Source organism: Cibotium barometz, chromosome 10 (genome assembly GCF_041138505.1).
Source record: "Cibotium barometz isolate CiBa-2024 chromosome 10, ASM4113850v1, whole genome shotgun sequence".
Classification (NCBI taxonomy): Eukaryota; Viridiplantae; Streptophyta; class Polypodiopsida; order Cyatheales; family Cibotiaceae; genus Cibotium; species Cibotium barometz.
Window position 1 is genome coordinate 13,370,715 of NC_141055.1, and position 21,440 is coordinate 13,392,154.

General features: G+C 43.4%; 1 protein-coding gene across 1 annotated transcript in view; it reads left to right on the forward strand.

The window, feature by feature from the left end:
* LOC147634568 (alpha-mannosidase At3g26720-like) overlaps nt 1-17,799 on the forward strand; it is a 158,021-nt gene extending 140,222 nt beyond the window's left edge. The window contains exons 20-29 of the mRNA XM_086803683.1: nt 3,459-3,506; nt 3,628-3,747; nt 3,823-3,888; nt 4,001-4,113; nt 4,207-4,291; nt 12,946-13,056; nt 13,162-13,260; nt 13,338-13,385; nt 17,227-17,295; nt 17,470-17,799. Coding sequence (XP_086659809.1) covers nt 3,459-3,506; nt 3,628-3,747; nt 3,823-3,888; nt 4,001-4,113; nt 4,207-4,291; nt 12,946-13,056; nt 13,162-13,260; nt 13,338-13,385; nt 17,227-17,295; nt 17,470-17,664 — 954 coding nt within the window. The 3' untranslated portion in view covers nt 17,665-17,799. The remainder of the gene's footprint in view (nt 1-3,458; nt 3,507-3,627; nt 3,748-3,822; nt 3,889-4,000; nt 4,114-4,206; nt 4,292-12,945; nt 13,057-13,161; nt 13,261-13,337; nt 13,386-17,226; nt 17,296-17,469) is intronic.
* The last annotated feature ends 3,641 nt before the right edge of the window (nt 17,800-21,440 follow it).

Sequence of the window (21,440 nt, forward strand, 5' to 3'; positions counted from 1 at the left end):
CTATAGTGCCAAGTGGGCTCACCACCAAGATCCTTAGGAAGGCCTCGTGGCGCTTCCGCATGTCGGTCAGAGCCACCCCACTAATCCTTTTTTAATGACAATTTGTAGAAAAATGAGAGAAAGCTTGGTGCTCACCAACCAATAGATGAAATGCTTCAATATTTGATACGTAGATTCCTCTTAAACCCTATTAGCGATTCTTGCAGCTTCCCCTAGTGTCCACGGAGGGCATCAATGATATCGAGCCAGATGCTCCGGACGGACTCCACTAGTGGGGCGAGGGTGCCTTCGATGGCTTCACTGGAGAGGCCATTAGTGATGATGATTGCAAGCATGATTTGGAGCAAGTCATCTATACCACATGAGATCATCAGGGCAGAGATGGGGGCTGCCGAGTGGTTACTGAGGCTTTGTTCCGTACAGTTACTTTTCTCCATAGAATATGGAGCTCCCTCAACAGAAATATCCTCACCTAGCACTCACTTCCTCCAAACAGCTTGCAGATGAGGGAGACACCCAGTGTTGGTATGCCCAGATGCGCACATGGCTGGCCGTGCATGGCATGAGTATTGATGAACTCCCGCCTTTTGCTTATAGCGTGGACTGCCTGTTCTTAGATCTCAGCGGTTCAGAGCTGAATCGGGTGATGAGGATGGACATTGTGAGACTAGATACAGAGAGGACATGGGTCAGGCCCCCGCAGCCGTTGGGCACGAAAATGACACACTACCATAGTCATTTTCTACACCTCTCTTCGGACGGGTTCATTATACGCCATGCTTACATGGACACACACCTCTCACGTGGTATTCGGAGTGCTATTGGACAGATTCGCACCTTCACACCGGCTGAGGATAGAGACAGGTCGATATGAGGATATATCACTAGAGGTATGCCAGCTTTGCCATCAGGAGGTGGAGTCGAAGGAACACTATATATGTCATTGTACTGTCTACTATGAGATCCGAGGGAGGTACCACTGCCTGTTCCGTGAAGGCTTTGGACCGTTGTGTCGGATCATGGACTTTGAGGACCAAAGGTGCTTAGGGCTCTTCATACTTGAGCTTAGACGCCACAGAAAGAGCCTATTGAGGGATAGGAGGGCAGTGGGACCAGAGCCGCCTATTTTTCAGAGCCAGCACTGTAACCCCACCAGCCTCTACTCCCCCATCTACAGGCTACCTGGCAGACCACCCTCCAGAGGAGTCACCCTGGACAGAGCCATTGCCATCTGTAGAGCGAGACGCCCACGACCATGAGGATCGCGTCCATGACTCCCTCACCATCGGTAGATTCGAGCCATCATTGCTCGCCACCGGAGGAGTTTACCGCGACGATTCAGCGGTTCAGCTTTCAGCTCTTAGCTCTCTTAGGATGTTACTATTTTCATTCTTTCTTTTAGATTTGTTATGATGAGACATTATCATCATCAGTTGTACCTTGTTGTGGTCTCATGGGCCTTTTCGGCATTTAGGAGAGGCTAATATATCTTTCTTTCTTTCTTTCTTCTTTCTACCATGCTCCACTCATGGCAGACAACCTCCCACTACAACGGTCTCGTACAAGCATTCCATTGCCAGGTTTTTATGCCCTCGGGTGAGTGCGCCATCGACACAGTCAGCCGAGCCATGACTCCCACAAACACACCTCTGTCAGGGGCTGGCTCCACGGTGCAACCGTCGTCCACATCTGCTAGTGCAGCTGGCAGCAACAGTGGCTCCACAGGTACAATCTCCACTGGAAGTTTGTACCTCCCAAGGCACTTTCGGTGTGGGAGTTCATCATCGGCCCACATGAGCTCACCTGTGGAGAATGGAAGATCTAGCGAAATTCAAGGCTGAATGTGGCGCCAGACCCTCTGGCTGGCCTCCTCACGCTGGGGAGAGTCTGGCTCAGAGGTGTGGTAGAACTCCCAGAGGCGACGCCCCAAATCTATGGGTGCGTTGCCGCAATCGATCCAACTAGCCGCACCGCGTCAGGAATCGGATGCCCTTGCGGCGAAAATGGGGCCCAGTGGTGGCAAAGAATCTCTGGATACAATGCGTCGGGAGACTGTCCCCCCCATAAGACCAGAATGGTATTTGTACTGCACTCTCTGCTTCTCTAGGGATGCAAGGATGGTACACACTGTCTCTAGCTGGCCATGGGCTCCTACCCACCACGGGCTATGTAGGGTCTGCTTCTGGAGGCACTGAAAGGAGGCAAGACCATGACAAAGACCCCTCTCTTGCATTATGAGAGCATTGAGCCGCTCTTGGGATGTTGTCTAGAGGAAGTGGCTGACTTCCTGAATTGTGTGGTCCAAGCTCTCTGTGGCACTTTTGGGGGCAGGGGAAGCGAGGGGGAGGGGGGTGTTGGGAAGCCCAAATCGTTTCAATCCGCCTAACTATGGTGGTGTTTTGAAGGAGGAGGTCCAGGATCAGTGCTGATTGTTGGCGATCGTGGTGCCAAGGGTCGGCCAAGTGAAGAATCGCCGAGGCATTGTCAGAGAAAGCGGTGCCGGCAAGGATGCCCACAATGCCACCTCTATCGTATCCCCTCATCTACATAGAAGCGATCCAAGCGGGACAGGGTAGGGCAGTCCAGCCGGCTATTAGAACGGGATAAGAAGGGTTGTGGGACATTTGACCAGACTCGGGGAGGTGCCAAGTGCCCTGGCCTCTATGTGGAAGGCAAGCTCCTCCCAGGCGAAGCACTCCGGTCGTGAAATGGTATGATCCGGGTTGTTCTCCCCCCCCCCTCCCCTCCGAGTTTTGGGGAAACCACTTGACTACTGCTTCTGCCGACGATGCCTCCCCGTGGAGGGAGCAGGTATTTTCAAGGAGACGGTGACCCCCATTCGCATCTGTTTGGTTTTGCATCACTCCAGGCCTTCCACATCAGAGAGTGGCGTGATGATCTTCTCCTTCCCTGTGACGGCAGCGCCGGGACGGATGGGAGTATGGAGTTGGTGTCTGCTGCTATTCACGGGCAGGTCATAGAGCTCTCACACCATCTGCATGATCTGTGTATCGTTGACGTGCTCACTCACTTCTAGCCATTGGCATGGATGGAGGTGGGTGGCTCTGGCCACAAGGACCTAGGAGGGGAGCTGGTGTCCTCCAGTCTGGAGGTGCTTCTGTTTATATTTCTTCATGTTTCGGTGTGTGCGCACGCGCGCGAGCGTGCGTACAGTAGTACAGGCATACATCCATATTATTTGCATGTTTCTGAACGTTCTGACAATCCTGGTGCTGCCATGGGTTCCTCCTAAAGGTCATTTGAAATTTTGCAAAAAAAGGGGAAACTAGTGCTAGGCACCAAATCTTTCCTTAAACATGGTTGTGTGGTCAGTGGTCTTCATTTTTCTGATGCAATGCTTGTGTTCATTCCATCGGGTGTCCAAAGGGCTTGATGGTCAGGATTTTGTTCATTACGACTTTAATAAACAAATGGAATGCTATATTTTTATAATTCAGGTAACCAGGTTGTACGAGGGAAAAGAACATATTGAGGTGGAATTTGTGGTAAATTTCACATTCAAACTCCTTTGTCCCTGCAGAATTTGGGTCTTATTCAAAGACGTACCACATTTCTCTAGAGAAAAAATGATTCTACTTGTTAACAGGTTCTTATGTATCTCTGCAGATAGGTCCGATCCCCATAGACGATGCTGTCGGGAAAGATGTAATTATTCGCTTTACGACCGATGTTGAGAGCAATGACGTATTTTACACAGATTCGAATGGCCGGGATTTCATTAAGAGAGTAAGTCAAGACCAAGAAAAGGTGGAAGAGCATGCACAATGGTTGAGTCACTAACAAGGTTCCATGTCTTTGTAGGTTAGAAACCATAGAACAGACTGGAACCTACAAGTTAACGAGCCAGTGGCTGGCAATTACTACCCTGTAAGGATTTGTAACCATCGATATGCTTGGATAGGAGTCCTTTTTTTATCTCCTATTTGATCTAATGGGGTGCACACTTTTTGTCTGTTTTCCTTCCAATGTCCTTGTGCAGATAAACCTTGGAACGTTCTTAAAAGACAACAAAAGTGAGTTCTCAGTGTTAGTGGACCGTGCTGTAGGTGGCGCAAGCATTGAAAATGGGGAACTAGAGCTCATGCTTCACAGGTCAATAGTGTATCTTCCAGCGTTTTGATTTTTGTACTTCCTTATTTTAAGAGAGAGTTCTAAGCTTCAAGATTTGGATATTCTGTGAAGCAGGCGCTTGCTGTATGATGATGGGAGGGGAGTCGGCGAAGCTCTAAATGAGACTGTTTGTTTGAAAACCAATTGTGAGGGCTTGACTGTAAGTGACTACCCTAGAATATTTTCGTGGGTAGATCTATCTAGTTGCCTGCTTTTTTTGGCCTGTCTTGGATAGGCCTTAACGATACTCCTTGAGTTAAGGTCCTTTTAAGCGTGGTCAAGTGTATTTCAAAATAAACTGATGAAACTTTTTTAAGGTCATACCTCTCTCACACACGCGCACACACTTTTTTGTAGAAAGCAGAGTTCTATTACTTCACTGTACAAGGAAAGAAGCCCACAAAAGTGAGGAAAACTTCTTCAAGATCAAAAATAGTGGAAAAACATGTCTAACTGCAGTTGGTCCATCTCTTGTAGTCCCTTATTAACTGAAAGGACACCTGTGAAGGGTCACACCCTTACACATGGGTCACTATCAAAGGACATGTCTATTCATTAAAAGACACACCCCTAAGTCCAAAGGACATAACCGTTGATTCAAGAGCCACACCCCTTCCTAGGGATGTGTCTCTTCACTTGTACCCTTTCGGCCTCTATTTAAGAAAGGCCCCTGTCTCAATGCAAACAACTCAGTCTTTCTTACAGCATTTGTCTTATGTTTATTAATTAAGTCTTAATCATGTTAATAAAGCTATAAAAGCTTTACAGTGGTATCAGAGCAAACTTTTTTCCGCCCTGTGTTATGCCCAAACCCTAACCTTAACCCTAAAATCAGCCCGCCCAAACCCTAAAATTGGGTGTAGCAAGTGTTGAATGGAAGAGCAAGAGAGAATGCCCCATCAAATTCAGCCCCCAACTCCCAATTTTTGCTGATTAAGTCTGGGCCAGCAGCCATATGCAGGACACACAAAAAAAAAAAAAGCCTTCAATCAGGAGGCTTACCCCTTCATGAACCGGCACCCCTCCCAAGAGCAGTCGTACCCCTTCGTGGAAGCTTCCCAATCGACTGCCGGCGGAGAGTGAGCGCATGACGATTCGTTGTGATTTTTAATTTAAAAAAACCCAACACACAAGACTATAAGGCTTTAATGCCACGTGTACAAACACAATTAAAAAAAAAACCATAAACTTACCTTACGGGCCCCTACGAAACGGCACCACCTTGTGTGCAGTTTCGGCTTGCACCCGCCGCCTTCCTGCATACAGGTTCCCTCGTGCCAACGTGCAGACGACGTCCTCCACGAATTCAGCACCCGTACCTTCTTCATTGTTGGCCTCCTACGGTCTACGCCTGTGTTTGGATCAGCCACGTGTAGTTGGTGTTTTCCGTGGATTGACGGCTACTACCCTTGGTGCTTCTTCTCCAGCAACACTCTACTACCCTTGGTGCTTCTTCTCGAGCAACACTATTTATTATGGCAACCTTCTTCAGGTGTGATTTTTCCATTTTCTTGGGTATAAACATTTCACATAATGTGGAGTATTAACATATCAGCGACCCGCCATTTCATTCTTTTGCGGGTTGTCCACTCCTCTGGGGCCAATATCCCTTTTTACGAGTTCAAAAGCACCTCTCAGATCACGTGGACACACACTACCCTCTTCTCCGACGGCTTATGGCAGAGGAAACCTATGATTTCAGTTATTTACAGGATACACTCTCTCAGTCCATAGTGCCCTCTCCTACCCATGTTTCTCCACCAGTCTCAGCCCCTGTTCTAGTGAGTGTGCCCCCCTTTTTCCAGCCCATTCATTACCGCATTCAAATAGCCATACCGACTTCTCACCTCAGAGAATTCGACGTGTGGGTGATCCGTGTTCGTACTTCTGCACAAGATCTGGATCATTATTGTTCTATACTTGGGCATCATCCTTACCTGGGCGCTATCCTCCCTGAGTGTAGCATCATTTTTTCATGAATATTGCTCCTATTCTGAGGACGTTCATCCATCTTCATTCACGGTGCGCCCCTCTACAGTGCAAGCACAAGGCTGCTATCGAGGAAATGCAACAATATGGATACCTAAACCAAATCCAGTGGTGGTCAATACAGTAAATAGTTCAAATCATCAACAAGAGGGTGGTAAGAGTGTGCAACACCAACTCCCACCGCAAGCTAGCATCATGCCACCTCTTGTATCGAGGAAAAATAAGAATCAACCAATTGGGATGAGGAGGGCCAAGGCTATAGAAGTACCCACCCTAGTTACAGAGCCCAACAAGGAATCCAAAGATAAAGGCAAGGACGTTCAGTAGAGAGATGCAAATAACCCAGAAGTTTAGCAGCAGGCAGGGAGATGCAGACATAAGCCCTCCACAACCAGAAACAGTGACAACATTGTTCAGTTGGGTGGAAGGAACAATAAAAAACTCCCACATGGAACTAAAAAGACTGCATCAACGAATGCCCAATAGAGCCTAGGTGAACCCTTGGTTCTCATGGCAATATAACAACATGCATCCAATTTTTACACAAATGGGTATAAGGTAAGCTTTGTATCATTCACTCATCTCATGTGCATGATTGATTGCTTGAGCATAACGAAAAAAATGAGAAAAATTAGATCTTATGCACTCCGATGTGAAACTACAGAAAATGGTTTCACGTTGAAAGATCCCTGCCCCCTCCGTGCAACGGGGTGCTAGCAGCAGAAGTAGCACTTCTTGCGTGTTGAGATATTGAGCTCATCTAGTGAGGCTGTGGACACTGATGACCCGCCTGGGGGATAGGCCCCACACTTATACCACTGGCATGGTTGGTGAGATCATGGATGATATGCGGCCAGTGGGATGACAGGCTGTGTGACAGCCATTCTGGCATAGTTATAGCGCTAGCTCATTTAGTTGGGTTCACACTATAGAGAACCCTAGCATGTATTTGGTTGAGTACCTTTTCATATAGTGCGTACTTTGTGGGAACCACCTTGACTCAGAGATTGAAGATTCGGACTTCTCCAAGTACTGTTGTTTATGAAGTAGAGCTTGCCGATGGTTCCACATCCTCGTGTAACACCGTTGCCAAACACCTCTCCTTTCGAATTCAGCACTATCGTGACAAATTGGATTTCCAAGTCATGAATTTGGCACATTATGATATGATCCTTGGTCAAGAATGGTTGTATCAATATGATCCCCTGATCAGTTTCCGAAACCATTCTATACAATTTGCTCAAAATGATATGCTTGTGGCTCTCGAAGGAATCAGAGACCAACCTTGTACACCAACCCTTTCAGCTCTTCAAGTGAAACGGTGGGTCCGCAAGAGTGGTTGTTCCTCAACACTTTTAATGGTCTATTCAGCCAACGATCCTCCCGAGGACATAGATACAAAGGTGATGTACCTCAGGCAACCTTTCTTTGCTCCATACTTGGATCTTTTTCCTCAGGAGCTTCCTGTGGTTCTCCCACCTCGTCGACCAGTTGACCATGCTATTGATATCCTTCCTGGCAGTACTCCACCTACTCGTGCTCCATATATTGAGTTTCTTTTACGGAATCTCAGGAGATAACAGCGACAACTTACTGAACTTTTGAAGAAAGGACATATTCGACCAAGTAAAAGCCCTTTTGGAGCTCCAGTGCTTTTGGTGAAAAAGAAGGATAAGTCTATGCGCCTTTGCATCGACTATCGTGCCCTTAATAAGTTGACTATTAAGAATAAGTATCCTCTTCCACGCATTGATGAATTGTTTGATCAATTGCTCCATGCAAAGGTCTTCTCCAAAATTGATCTTAAGTCTGGATATCATCAAATTCGCATTCGCGAAGGTGATGAATATAAGACAGCTTTTCGCACAAAATATGGTCATTACGAGTACCTGGTCATGCCATTTAGTGCCCCTGCAACATTTATGAGTCTGATAAATGATCTTTTTCGTCCTTTTTTGGACAAGTTCGTCATTATTTATCTTGACGACATCGTAGTGTTCAGTCGTAATATGGAAGAACACAAGGTACATCTTAAGATCGTTTTCCAGGTGCTTCGAAACAATGCTCTTTATATTAATCTAGGCAAAAGTGAATTCTTCAAGACATCCTTGGAATACCTTGGACATGTTGTTTCAGCAGACGGTATTTCCGTGGATCCAAAGAAAATACAGGTTATTGTCAATTGGTCAACTCCCACAAACATCCATGATGTTTGTTCTTTTTTGGGACTTGCCAACTTCTATCACACAAAGGTTCACACAAAGGTTCATCGATTTTCCGAAATAGCTCCTCCTCTCACAGAACTTCTAAAGTCTGCTCCTGCATTCCAATGGACTAAAGCCGCAACATAAGCTTTTGGAAATTTAAAGACAGCTTTGACAACAACTCCTGTCATGGCTATTCCAGACCCTACTCTCCCCTTTGATGTTTACACGGATGCTTCTGATATTGCCACTGGTGCCGTCTTAATGCAACAAGGACGTGCTATAGCGTTTGACAGTCATAGCACTCTGCAATTTAAGGAAGATACCCGGTATATGACAAGGAATTTTTGGCTATTGTTCATGCCTATCGTACATGGAAACATTATCTCCTTGGTGCAGATTCAGTGGTGAAAACAGATCATCATTCTTTGAAATATATCTTCACGCAACCAGTTATGAATGCTAGGCAAGCGCATTGGGTCGAATTCTTAGCCAATTTTCATATGACAATTGAGTATGTTCTTGGTCTTACCAATGTGGTTGCGGATGCCCTCAGTCGTATGCCGCCAGCTTCGGTCTTGGCTATTTCTACAGTTGATATGGATATACCTCAAAGTTTCAAGGACCGTTATTCAAATGATCGTGATTTTGGAAATGCATTTCGAATTCTCAATTCTCAGAATACAGCTCCTTCCGACTTGAAGATTTATGGAGCATATACAATAGTGGATGGTTTGTTATATTATCAAGATCGTATTTGTGTACCTCATGATACTCATGTTTGAAGAGTATTGGTGAAAGAACATCACGAGGTGACTTATGTTGCACACCCAGGCATCAACAAGACATATCGTCTTTTGACAGCTACATACTATTGGCCTCAAATGAAGCAAGATGTTATTAAGTTTATTACAGCATGTCTCTCGTGCCAACGTATGAAAGCTAGCAAACAAGTTCCAGTTGGTCTTCTTCAACCACTTCCAGTTCCCAATGAACGCTGGGAAAGTATTAGTTTGGATTTTATCACTTCATTGCCATGTTCTTCTAAAGGCAATACACAGATTCTTGTGATGGTTGACAGATTTTCTAAAATGGCACATTTCATTCCGTGCAAGAAAACAGTCGAGGCTTCAGATATTGTAGTACTGTTCATACAGTATATCTTCAAACTTCATGGATTGCCAAAATCTATAGTTTCTGATCGAGATCCAAAGTGTACAGGACATTTTTGGACTTCGATATTCAAGTCTATTGGTACAAATTTACTCTTTAGCTCTGCTTATCATCCAGAGAAAGATGGACAAACGGAACGAGTTAATCAAATTCTGGATGAAATGTTGCGTCATTATGGTCAGTCTCGATTAGCTTCATGGGAAGAATATTTACCTTTGGTGGAATTTGCTTATAATAATTCTTATCATTCAGCTATTGAAATGACACCTTTTCAAGCAACTTATGGCCATACTCCCCTTATTCCTGCCAACTTTGTTCTTCAACATAAAGTGGCTTTAGCAAACCACCTCATTCAGGAAATGCAAGATATTCTATTACAGTTAAGGATAAGATGGTCAGCGTCCAAGAGCAATATCAACGCACAGCTAATAAGCGTCGTCGTCACATTGAATTTCAAGAAGGAGACTTGGTATTATTATATATTGCCCCTCATTGATACAAGACAGTGAAATCAGTCTTCCCAAGCTTCGTCCAAGATATTATGGACCCTTTCGTATTATTAAGAACTCATCTCTCAGTTGTTATAAGTTGGAGTTACCACCTTCTTGGGGTAGAATTCATCCAACTTTCCATATTTCTTGGCTCAAGAAGTTTGTGGATAGTGATTTTCCAGTTTTAGATATTTTGGTTTATGTTCCAGAAATCGAAGATGAACACATACTCTTAAATCTAGAGACAATTCTTGATGTCAGACAGAAAGAAACACGACATAAACTTACTACAGAATTTTTGGTTAAATGGAGAGATCTTGATGATTCCGACTACTTGGCAAAGTGATGAAGACTTACAGGAATATCCAGAACTTCTTCGGGAATTCTTTCAAGGACAACCATCTCTTCTTAGTCGGAGTCTTATTTTAAGTGGGAGGGAATGTCATGATTGTGACTAACTCTCTTAATCTTTTCTTAATTACTCTTTAATCTCTTATTAACTGAAAGGACACCTGTGAAGGGTCACACCCTTACACATGGGTCACTATCAAAGGTGCATAAGTTTTCTTTGGAGGTGGTGAGTCTTATCTCCATCTACTTTCCTTACAGAAATGTGCATAAGTTTTCTTTTGGGTGGTGAGTCTCCAATGCTTATGAAGTGGCAAGTCTCTAAATGTAAAAGACCCCTAAAGTTGAACGCGTCTTTACAATGCAATGAATGCTATTACTACTTGTCTTTTGGTAGACGAGGCAGAAGTGATTGAGCCTGAGCAGATCCTTCTTCATTGATGGAAGCATGGTTCCGGTCGACGGATTCGTCAGTTCTATACGAAATTCTAAGATCAAGGCACCCACGAAGCCGCATGGCTCGACGAGGAGTTCTTCCAGGAGTACCCCCAGTTATTGGCAGACTACTTGGAAGCCATGAACCTGCCGCCAAGCTAATCAGGAGGGAATGTCACATGCACTCTGCACTTTGTGCATGGTGACAAGATGGCTCATCATCAGAAGTGCAACAATTGTACAGTTTTAGAACCTAATAGGATGATATTTGTCGTACGCCATGACCCCATTGTACATCCTTAGTCCAGGATAAGTCAGGCACCAGCAGCTACGTAGGTCATTCCTCAGCCTTAGCGGGTCAGTCAGTCTATCAAGTCCCTTAACAAGCTAGGATCACAGACCCACAAGACAAAGTCCACTTAGCGGCTCCCCATCTCACTGGTGAGGCAGTCACTTAGTGGCAGCATTGGTCTAGTATTCATACAGACCAGGCCACAGGTGTCACAGCCTTTGACTGGGACATCTTTGTCCATGACTTGAAGACGAGATTTCTCCCGACCCAGTACATGACCGGTCTGAAAGACGAGTTCTATGGACTCAGACAGAACGGATCCCCAGTGACCGGGCTTTGACTCTCGCTCAGAATGAAGAAATGAAGCTCAACGGGGGCAAGCCCATGGGGGCATGTCTATTCATTAAAAGACACACCCCTAAGTCCAAAGGACATAACCATTGATTCAAGAGCCACACCCCTTCCCAAGGATGTGTCTCTTCACTTGTACCCTTTCGGCCTCTATTTAAGAAAGGCCCTTGTCTCAATGCAAAAAACTCAGTCTTTCTTGCAGCTTTTGTCTTATGTTTATTAATGAAGTCTTAATCATGTTAATAAAGCTATAAAAGCTTTACACACTGTCACAAATCGTAGTGTGCCAGGCAGCAAGGTCTGGTAGAGGTACGCTAAAAATTTGCTGATCATGCGGGGGACTCTCAACAATCAGGAGTTCCTCGTGAGTTCTAGAGTCTAGCGTCGCATGCCCAACACACACTTTTGGGTTGGGTTATCAAGTCACTGAAAATCCTGTTGTCAATTCGGTGCTAGTCATAGGAGGTGTTGCCTCGGAATAGTCCCTGCTTAGCCACAAGTCGGGGACTAGAATGATCAATCCTGTGCCAATAATGGACTCCTATAATCCTCCTTCAAACTAGGAGCTATAATTAGCCTAATGCCTCTAAACCACTAGACCTCCCCTTTAGATGCCTTATCCCAGTACCCAGGCTAAACTAACCCCAGGTTGGACATGTTAACCAGCCTCGGGCTTGGGATGTAACAATTGAGGTGAATAATGGTTTTGTTGGGTTTCAGCATAACTATTACTACTTGAAAACCAGCTACTTCTAAGTGCAATCTGGTTGTTTATTGAATACTTCCAATGGACATTTGTAAGGGGGGGTAGCCTAGCGGTGAGGGCTACCAAACTTTGCGACTTTAGAAGGATCTACTCATGAAAAAAAAAACATCCATAAGTGGTCTGTCAATTTTAAAGAGAAACAAAGAAACATGGAGTAACGGTGATGGTAATGAGGATGATGATGATGATAATGACACTGGTAACCGAGGATAATGGTGATGATTAAGGGAAGTAGGCAAAGCTTTACGTGACGCTAATGATGTGGGAAGCTATTACGAGGCCTCACTATCTGCTACTCACCACGAGAGCTTATAAAATTTTCGGATCTTCTTCTCTACATGAACGTAGAAAGGTCAATATATAAACGCTTAATACCATTTTCAGAATTTCTTAATAATATAAAATCGCAACCATTGCCTGGTCCAATTTTTTGTTTAATAGTCAGTGCACCCACAAACTTTTTCATGTATTTCTGTAAATGAAGAAAGGATCAGGAAGGCATTTTTCAACTGCTTTTGAAAGAATTTTGCAATTTATCTTTTAGGCTAGGCTTTGTATGAGAAAAAGTGTGCTTATATTAGGAAGGACTACAGTATCCATGGGGGTGTGTAGCCTGGTGCTGAAGGGTTCCATCTCATAGGGCAAGGTTCTGGGTACAGTACCCACCAAGCTATACCCTGCTGGAGGCACTGTATATATATATATATGTATGTATGTTATTTACCTTTAAAATTCACCATTTCAATTTGTGTGTATATGTTGAAGGTCCAAGGAAAGTTGTTCTTACGTGTCGACCCTACAAATGAGGGCTCCAGGTGGCGCCGCTCCATGGGACAAGAAGTGTACTCTCCTTTGCAGCTTGCATTCACAACTCTGGTGAGAAGACAAAGAAAGAAAAATCCTCAAGAACAAGTCATGTATGGCTGTCTAGTACTTTAAGAGTCCTTCGATTTTATTATTTTTTCTGTACTTTGGGGGCAGGATGAAGGAGAAAGCTGGACGGCTTCTCACATCCCTTCATTCTCAGCAATGAGCAATGGCTATAACTTGCCTGAGAATGTTGCACTCATCACTCTTCAGGTATTATTTGTCTTGTGAAATCATGAATTGATTTACTTTCCACAGTTAAAAATCTAAATTTTATGACTCTCAAACAGGAGCTTGAGGATGGGCACACCCTTCTCCGCTTTGCCCACCTTTATGAGGTAAAAACTCATAGTTGTATCAGCACTCTATATTGATAATCAAAACTTTGTATATGTAAATATTCGTAAGATGCATGTAGTGACGTGTTTTGGAACCTGGTCATTTTTTTCATTATATAACCTTGTTGATGAAATGGGAATATGAATTGATGATGTGGCATTGTGATTCAATGAGATGACATTGTGATGTAGCAGTATAGTATGAATTGATGATGTGGCATTGTGACTAGGCATGAAAAAGTATGATTTGGTGATGTGGCATTGTGACTAGGCATGACAAGAGTATGATTTGGTCATGTGGCATTGTGACACAGTTCATAGAGTACAATTTGATGATGTGGCATTGAGATAGCATGTGACTATGAGTTGACATTTTTTTAAACAAGAAAGAGACTTCTATTAAGGATGAGTGAAACAATACAAAATCAGCTCTAAGCCCGAAAACAGAAAGGAGAATCCTCATCACAGAATATAGGGAGATCTCAACCAATCTAGGGCATCATGTTGCCAAGAGAGTTCTGTGGGGGTCGGAGAGAAGCAAAAACACCATGATCCCACTCTCTCATAAACAGGTTGCGTTTTGCCTGTACAGCTCTAGATGGACCCTGTGTGCGGCCCATGTGGCCATAACGATATCACTCCATATGTTGCACATACATTGAGCATCACATATATGAGTACCCTCCAAATCCTCTGTGCATCTTGCTTTCCAAATTTACCATGTATGATGCTAGCAATGATCCCCAAGAAGTGGAGTCAATGCTCTACGAGGGTGGTGCATACTGTGACTGAGGAATATCCTGAAGTCCAGCCAAGCAATAGCACACCAAGTAACATAAACTAGACCTCTCCTCAATCTGCCCAAGAGCTTGGTCTATAGATACCCAGATCCTCTGTGCTACTCTGCACTCCCATAAGCAATGATGTGCTGTATCTAAAGGTGATGTGCATCTGGGAGTGGTAATGTCCTGCGCCTCCCAATGTGGTTTAAGAGTGGGAGTCCTCTAGATCTGTCCAAGTAAGAGCACCCAATCATTGCATACAGTGTAGTTGAAAAAAGGAATGCTGTTCATGGGGTTGGCAACATCAATCCACTCCGACCGGGTCCCAATGAAGATACATAATGGGACAACCATAAACACCAAGAAGCCTGAGTCACTATTGTGGGGTATATAACATCGCTTCCCTGAGTGACCCATTACTCTCATTGGAGAAGCAGAGAGCCAGGTATAATCTCCTGTATGTCACATCTAGTCAGTCACCACCCCAGCTGAAGAGAGTAGAAAGCACAAGCCCCTTTGTCTTCCGGATCCAATAAGCCAAGTACCTGAAGGGGCACACCTGTCCTAGAAAAGACAATCAGCCATGAATTATGTGGCTCATCGAGGAATGTACCATTGATCCAATGGTTCGGTATGGCTGCATCAATCTTATGGATACATTCACGACTCCCTCTAAGATGTTGGGTGGATTCACGACTCCCTCTAAGATGTTGGGTGGATGTCAATCTCCGATCATCTGGGAGACATTCAAGGGTCTGCCAAAGTCATCTCTAATAAGATCATTCCACATAATGGGCTGCCTGTTAGCCTCATCCATGGGCATGTGTTGTAAGAACTTCCTCATACTGCCCAAGCACTAATAATGGATGATACCAGTGGGGAGGATGGGAGGTTGTACTATGCCACAGAGAAGATCAAGTGTGCGTTATGCATCCAATCTCCACTACTTTGGGGAACGCATCTGGATACATGAAGAAGTCCTTCCAAGGCTCAATACTTGCAAGGAACCCTCTGACAATCAACTTGCAAAGCAATGCTTTGCACTGGATATCCGGATCTATAATTTTCAGCCCCCAATCTTGCTTGGAAAGAATAGTAGTCTCCCAAGCAACTTTTGCTTGATTGTCAGAGGTGCCATCCAATCCCAAAGCTGTCACAGGCAACACTTGGTTAACCACCAAAGCTGTGGAGGCCAAATCCAGCTTACTCAAACTCAAATGAAGTAGCTTCTTTCTCATGCTCATGAGCACATAAGCAAACTATTGTGCAAGCGAAATGTCAATGCCAACCTGGCATCCAAGATATCTGGCGGTGCAGCCTCCCTCAATCCAAGTAGAGCCAACCTCTGCACCCCAATTAACTCTTCGAGAATTACTAACCCGGAATCCAACAGATCTGTGCCAATTTATGAGGGCCTCTTGCTGCTAGACATAATTCATCCAAAGCAGTCCAAAACGAGCACAAACATGAATAGAAGGCCTCTAGGAACATAGCCGTATCATCAGCCAACTCAGAGTCCAAGATCTCCCCTCCTTGCGCAAAGGCAATCCCAATCCAGAAACTCCACCAGTGGAGCGAAGAAAGATGCTCATAGCCTTGGGGACTATGAGATACAATAGGGGAGCTAAGGGGCATCCCTGCCATAGTGATCGAGAAATCTGGAAATGCTCACCTCTACCACCACAAGCAAGCACACTAATGTGAGCAACCTGTAACTCCGAGTTGGTGGGCGCGGTAGGGGGGGGTTCGCAACACACTTGACCATTAATGCAATTAAACATTTGAATTGGCCACAGCCTTAGACATATGCCACTTAATTTCACAAAACTGTAAAAAAGAGAGATGTCCACATCTGATACTACATAGAGGTCAGAATGGGCCAAACCAACCCCCCCCCCTCCCCCCCTCTCGGAGTATTTATTTACCAAGGAGAAAAATATCATGTACAAGCTTTGAGGGCCTTACTCTCCCCACGGGAGATGCCTGATTATCCATATACAACCATCATTCAACCATACACACAGGCTTATCAAAAGAAGCCCCAAACAGGCATGAATGTGTGTAAACGACCTCTTTCCGTGAGGGTACCAGTCTTCCCCATCACCACGGGTCTTCAAGGTGCCATATGTGATAGAAAAACTTATCAATAGAGCTGGTACAGTAGGTACAGTGGTGGTATAGTAGAAATATATGTGAGCACCATGTAGAACCATGTTTCAATACTAGATCTCTTCCAAATCCTCGGGAGCTTGCCATACATGCTTTCCACTTGACACTTGAGCTCCAATGTCCATTTTTGTGTCCAAGAAACCATCTCGAGTGCCTAGACCAAGTTTTAGCGTTAGGACTTTTATATTGGATAATCTCCCATTCCCAAAGCTTGTACTTTCCAAATATTTGGACATCCTAAAGTCCATCAGACCCCTGTCATACTAGGAAATGTCCGGGTTGGTCACATCCCGATAAAGGCATCAACACCCTTGTGATCCAATCCTGCAAGAATCTCATGCGTGCAAGGGTACCTTGAAGGAAGTGTCAGGGAAAGAGCATATCATCCCTAGGGCATTTATCATGAGGCAGTGCCAAGAGTGCCGGCCTGAACTCCTCAACGGAAAAGGGGGCATCAAGTTTGAAGTGAGGCACACACATGCCAACTGATGTAGGGAATCCCAAACCTTCTCTCTCTCTCTCTCTCTCTCTCTCAGGAACGAACCTCTGCTAAGAGGAGGTGGTGGCAATAGAAGTTGGAGGCAGTACTCCTTACCATATTAGTCTCCAAGTGGAGCACACCGAGAGTGTTCTCCAACTGTTTTACACTTTCTCTACGATGAGATGGACCATGAATATAGCAAAGAAGTGTTCATTGCATCTACCTCCCATCTGGATCCAAAAGGACTCATGGTGGGCATGACAATGATACTCTGCACGCTCCTCCAAAGAGCGTTGCAACTCAGCCGCCCTAACGGTGAGTTGACATTGAGAATGAAATGAAACCTCCAACATTTAGAAAATATGCACTGCTTTGATTCTCAAAATAATTACAACGTTGTTATTTTCAGGTAGATGAAGACAAAGAGCTTTCCTCAAAAGCGTATGTGGATCTGAAGAAAGTTTTTCCAGACCAAGAGGTGACCTGTCCTTTTCTAAAGCTATAATCCTCTTTATTAAGAGGCTTTGTTTGAATTGAAGAAGTGTATTAAGTGCAAATAGCATGGGATTAAGTAGATGAACTGGCATTTTTGGGGTTGCTTGTTGTGTAATTATCTGCTTAGTTGCTTGATCCAAAATGTGGTCTTTCACAGATAAAAAGCATCACAGAGATGAGTCTTTCGGCCAATCAAGAGAAGTCCGCCATGAAAGCACGTTTGAACTGGAAAGTAGATGGAAGTGGTGACCAAGTGCAGCAGTCAATAAGAGGTGGCCCCGTTGATCCGAATGAACTCATGGTTGAATTGGGGCCTATGGAAATACGCACTTTTGCACTGAGCTTCACTTGAGCACATCTGCACATAATAGAGCTCTTATTCGATCACAGCAGCTTTTATTGGATAATAGCAGCATGTAAACCCATGACACATGGAATGCTGATTACTTTAAAGTGCAGTGGAAGTTAAGTGGTCAAATTTGCTCAATAATCTTTCAAGTGTCTTGAATGGAAGCTAATGTGATCCAATTATAATAACACTAAGACAAACCTTATCTAATCTGTAAGGATGTATGGTTCCCAACAAGGCACCTTGCATGTACATGTTTTGGAGTAGAGAGGTACATCCCGCCACCATACAAGGCACCTTGGCCTATCCACTTAGCCCGAGGTCAACATAGCAAAGCACATAAAAGGAAAACTAGAACCAGTGTAGGCTTTGTTAGATGCTTAAAATTGGTTTTTTGGATGGTTAAAATTGGTGAATAATAATTATGGCATTCACAGATGGAATTACTCCTACATGCATACAATTTGTGGAAATAGATCTAAAATTCATACACAAGACTTTGAAAAAAAATACAAAGCATGTGAAGGAGCGTGTAAAGGAACAACATGACACAAAGAGTACCTACCAATGGGTGAGTTCTCACATAGTTCTTGCAAAATGACATGGCATTTAACATTAGTCGGCTATGTTTATAAGGTGCATGTGTGTGTGAGTGAAAGTAAAAGACCATACACAAGGTATGACATAGTGGTGGCACAATTCTCTCTTTAAATTTATAAAAAGAAAGTGTATAAATATATAAAAAGAGATGTAGAAAAGAGAGGAGGAGAAACCCAAAGTTAAAGAGAAGTAACAACTACAAAAGTATAATTATAATAAAGGGCTCTTGCCTTACACCGCGACAACCGGGGTTCAATACTCCCTCCTTCTCTTGCATGCCTAATGGCATGTGGTCTGTCTTTAAAATAACCCTTGCAATTTTAAAAAATAAAGTATCATTATAATAACAATTCCTCAAGGATGGAACGCAAAGAAGCCACCTCTGTGATAGTATGCACCAATAGAGGTAGCAAAGATAGCTGGCAACCACGGTCACGGTGTACCATCTGGAGTGAGCCAAACACAATGTTACCTTTTGCTATCGAGGTAGATCTTACCTTCACAATGCTTTTGCTATCGCGGCACATCTTCATGACTTTAAGTACCATTATTTAGACTATAGATCTCTCACCACCACCGTTTGCAAGTGGTAACCTTGAAAGAAAATTGCTCTGCCTATCTATGTTGCAGCAAAAGGAGTAAAAGTAAGTGTGTGCCACTGCCGATTGTTTACTTTAGCGTTACAGGTACTTGTTGTACCTTGGATTGCAAGAAATAGCATTTTCATCTAAAGTAGAGTATAGAGCAGTGATCACAGAAAATATTTTTCTTCTCATATCTTAAAACTTGAGATTTTAAAATTTATAAGTTTTTCTTCAATATTTACAAGTTTTCTATTAAAATATAACTAAAATGCTTAGAATTTTGTCGATCTTCAAAATTGCAAAAATAAAATTTACAAGTGAGATCATGAATTATGTAGGTGCATTTTAAGGGTTTGCGGGTTTTTCATGAACACTAGTGGTATAGAGATAACACTTTTTCCCACACTACATGGAATGATTTTTTATGGCCAACCATGTGTGTAAACGAGTTTTCAATAATCATGTAGTTGGAAAATCACGATATTAATACTCCACCTTAATATTGTATTGTCTAGGCATTAGCTAGCTCATGTTTGTATTGCTCTAATTATGAGAACTAGCCATGGTTGAGCAACTCGAGTACCTGGCATCCTTGTATTCACACAAGATGGTGACCTAGGAGGCCAAAGCATTTAGAGCTAGCTAAGATTAGATTTGGCACACTGCTTCATGGTATAGTGGACCATTATCCCATAGCATTCCATAGATGGAGTAGGTAGACTTCACACTTGGACAACCGCTCCTCACATTATTAGACCCAAAAAAGGCCCAAATCTAGATTTCTATGGGAGGGGAAGGAATTGGTACACAACCTCTAGCATTTCTTTATGAGCTCAGTCTATACCATGGACGGTGGCACACTAATTATGATCGTGCGCTTATATACAAGCTTACACATATACATGGCCAGCCTTTTTCTCCACACAGTTTATCAGTCATCACTATGGGCTTAGCCCCTAGCTTCTACTAGCATTCAATCTTCGTCTTCACAATTCTAGATGAGTTATCTAAGATCCCTTTACAAGGGCACACGGGGGTGGGGATCTTCCATGTATTGTATCGCTATTGTTATGTAATTTGAGTTTTGAAGTTTTGTGCTCTGAAAGATGCTACTTCTTGTGAGTGTTCTCTTGCATACATCATGTGTTATATCCTCTTATATGATATCTATCAGAGCTTTGGCTCGATACAAACTTGTTATGTTGTCTAACGATCTCTTAGGAGAAATGGTATCTTTCACATGACCACACTCACCATCGTTCGGTGCTCATGGAAATCTTAATCGGCACTATATATTCTCTCTAGAAGTTCCAAGCTCAAGGCTATCTTATCCTCAAATGAGCTTTACAACACTAACATTGGTGTTGATGTTCACTCCCCACCAAAGGGATGTCGACAAAGGCAACCCTTGTACCGTCACATGTTGTGAACCTTATCCAAGCTTAGAGATGAAGGGATGGATATGCACTCTACACCATTATCACTATCCTCGTGGAGGATAGTGTGTTGACCATAACATGTCTTCACAACTATAGAAGCACGAGCTATGCCACAAAGCTAGTATGAGATCTCGAATCTCTCAAGGATTCAGAATCTCAAAAATCAACTTCAACAAGAGAATATGAATGAAGGTGAAAGAAGTGTCAAAAGGGTATTCCACTCAAATATGATAGTTTCGATAAATCTTTGAATGTTGGTTCAAGCTAAGGACCTTTGAAGAGTTTAGTTCATTACTTCAGGATGAGGAGATACGGATGCACACATGCTTTCTCCTTTAACACAAAGAAGAAGAGTAAGGATTCTAACTCTTTGAATCATAAGAAAACAGTTTAATAGTTTTATTGTAACAAGATAGACATGTGTAAATGCCAATAATTAAGACTAAGAAGAATATAGTCATGATGTTAAAGTAGAGTTGTTTGTTTCCTTAAGAAGTGTATATTGAGATAGCAGTATTCCTCCCTTGAGCCCATAATAGATGACATCATGGTGGCAATAGACAACAAAAAGCAAAGTGCACAGTTAAAGGTAAAGGTAATATTCCTTGTATGTCTAAAGTAGGTTATCAAAAAAGTCTTTCAAATGTTCGTTAGGTTCAGATACAAAGAGAAAACCTCCTTTCTTTTCCGGGCATCATAAATTGTGACTTGTGGGTTCACTTTTACAAGAATCGGGCAGTTATTCTTGATGGAGATAACAAAGTCATTACAAAGTGCATTGAGAGGAACAACTTGCACATAAGCTTTTGATATTTAAAGTCCAAGTTGATTTGGATAAGAACAAACTATGGCATGAGAGATATGGGCATCTCAGTATGAAGACTCTTGCAAACATGTAGAAAGATAAGCTAATTGAGCGTTTTATCACCAAATTTTGAGAGTCTAGATGTATATGAAGCTTGCATGATGTAAGTGGTATCAAAATCTCTTTCCATAAGAGACTAGTTTTAGGGCCAAGCTCGTACATGTTGATCTCCAAGTAATTTGCTTATCTCCTCCATTCACACCACAACGCAAACGATTGCCGTCCCCCACATAAAACATCTTCTTTGACAAGAATGCCCACTCCGTGTTCTTAATTTGACACTCAAAACTC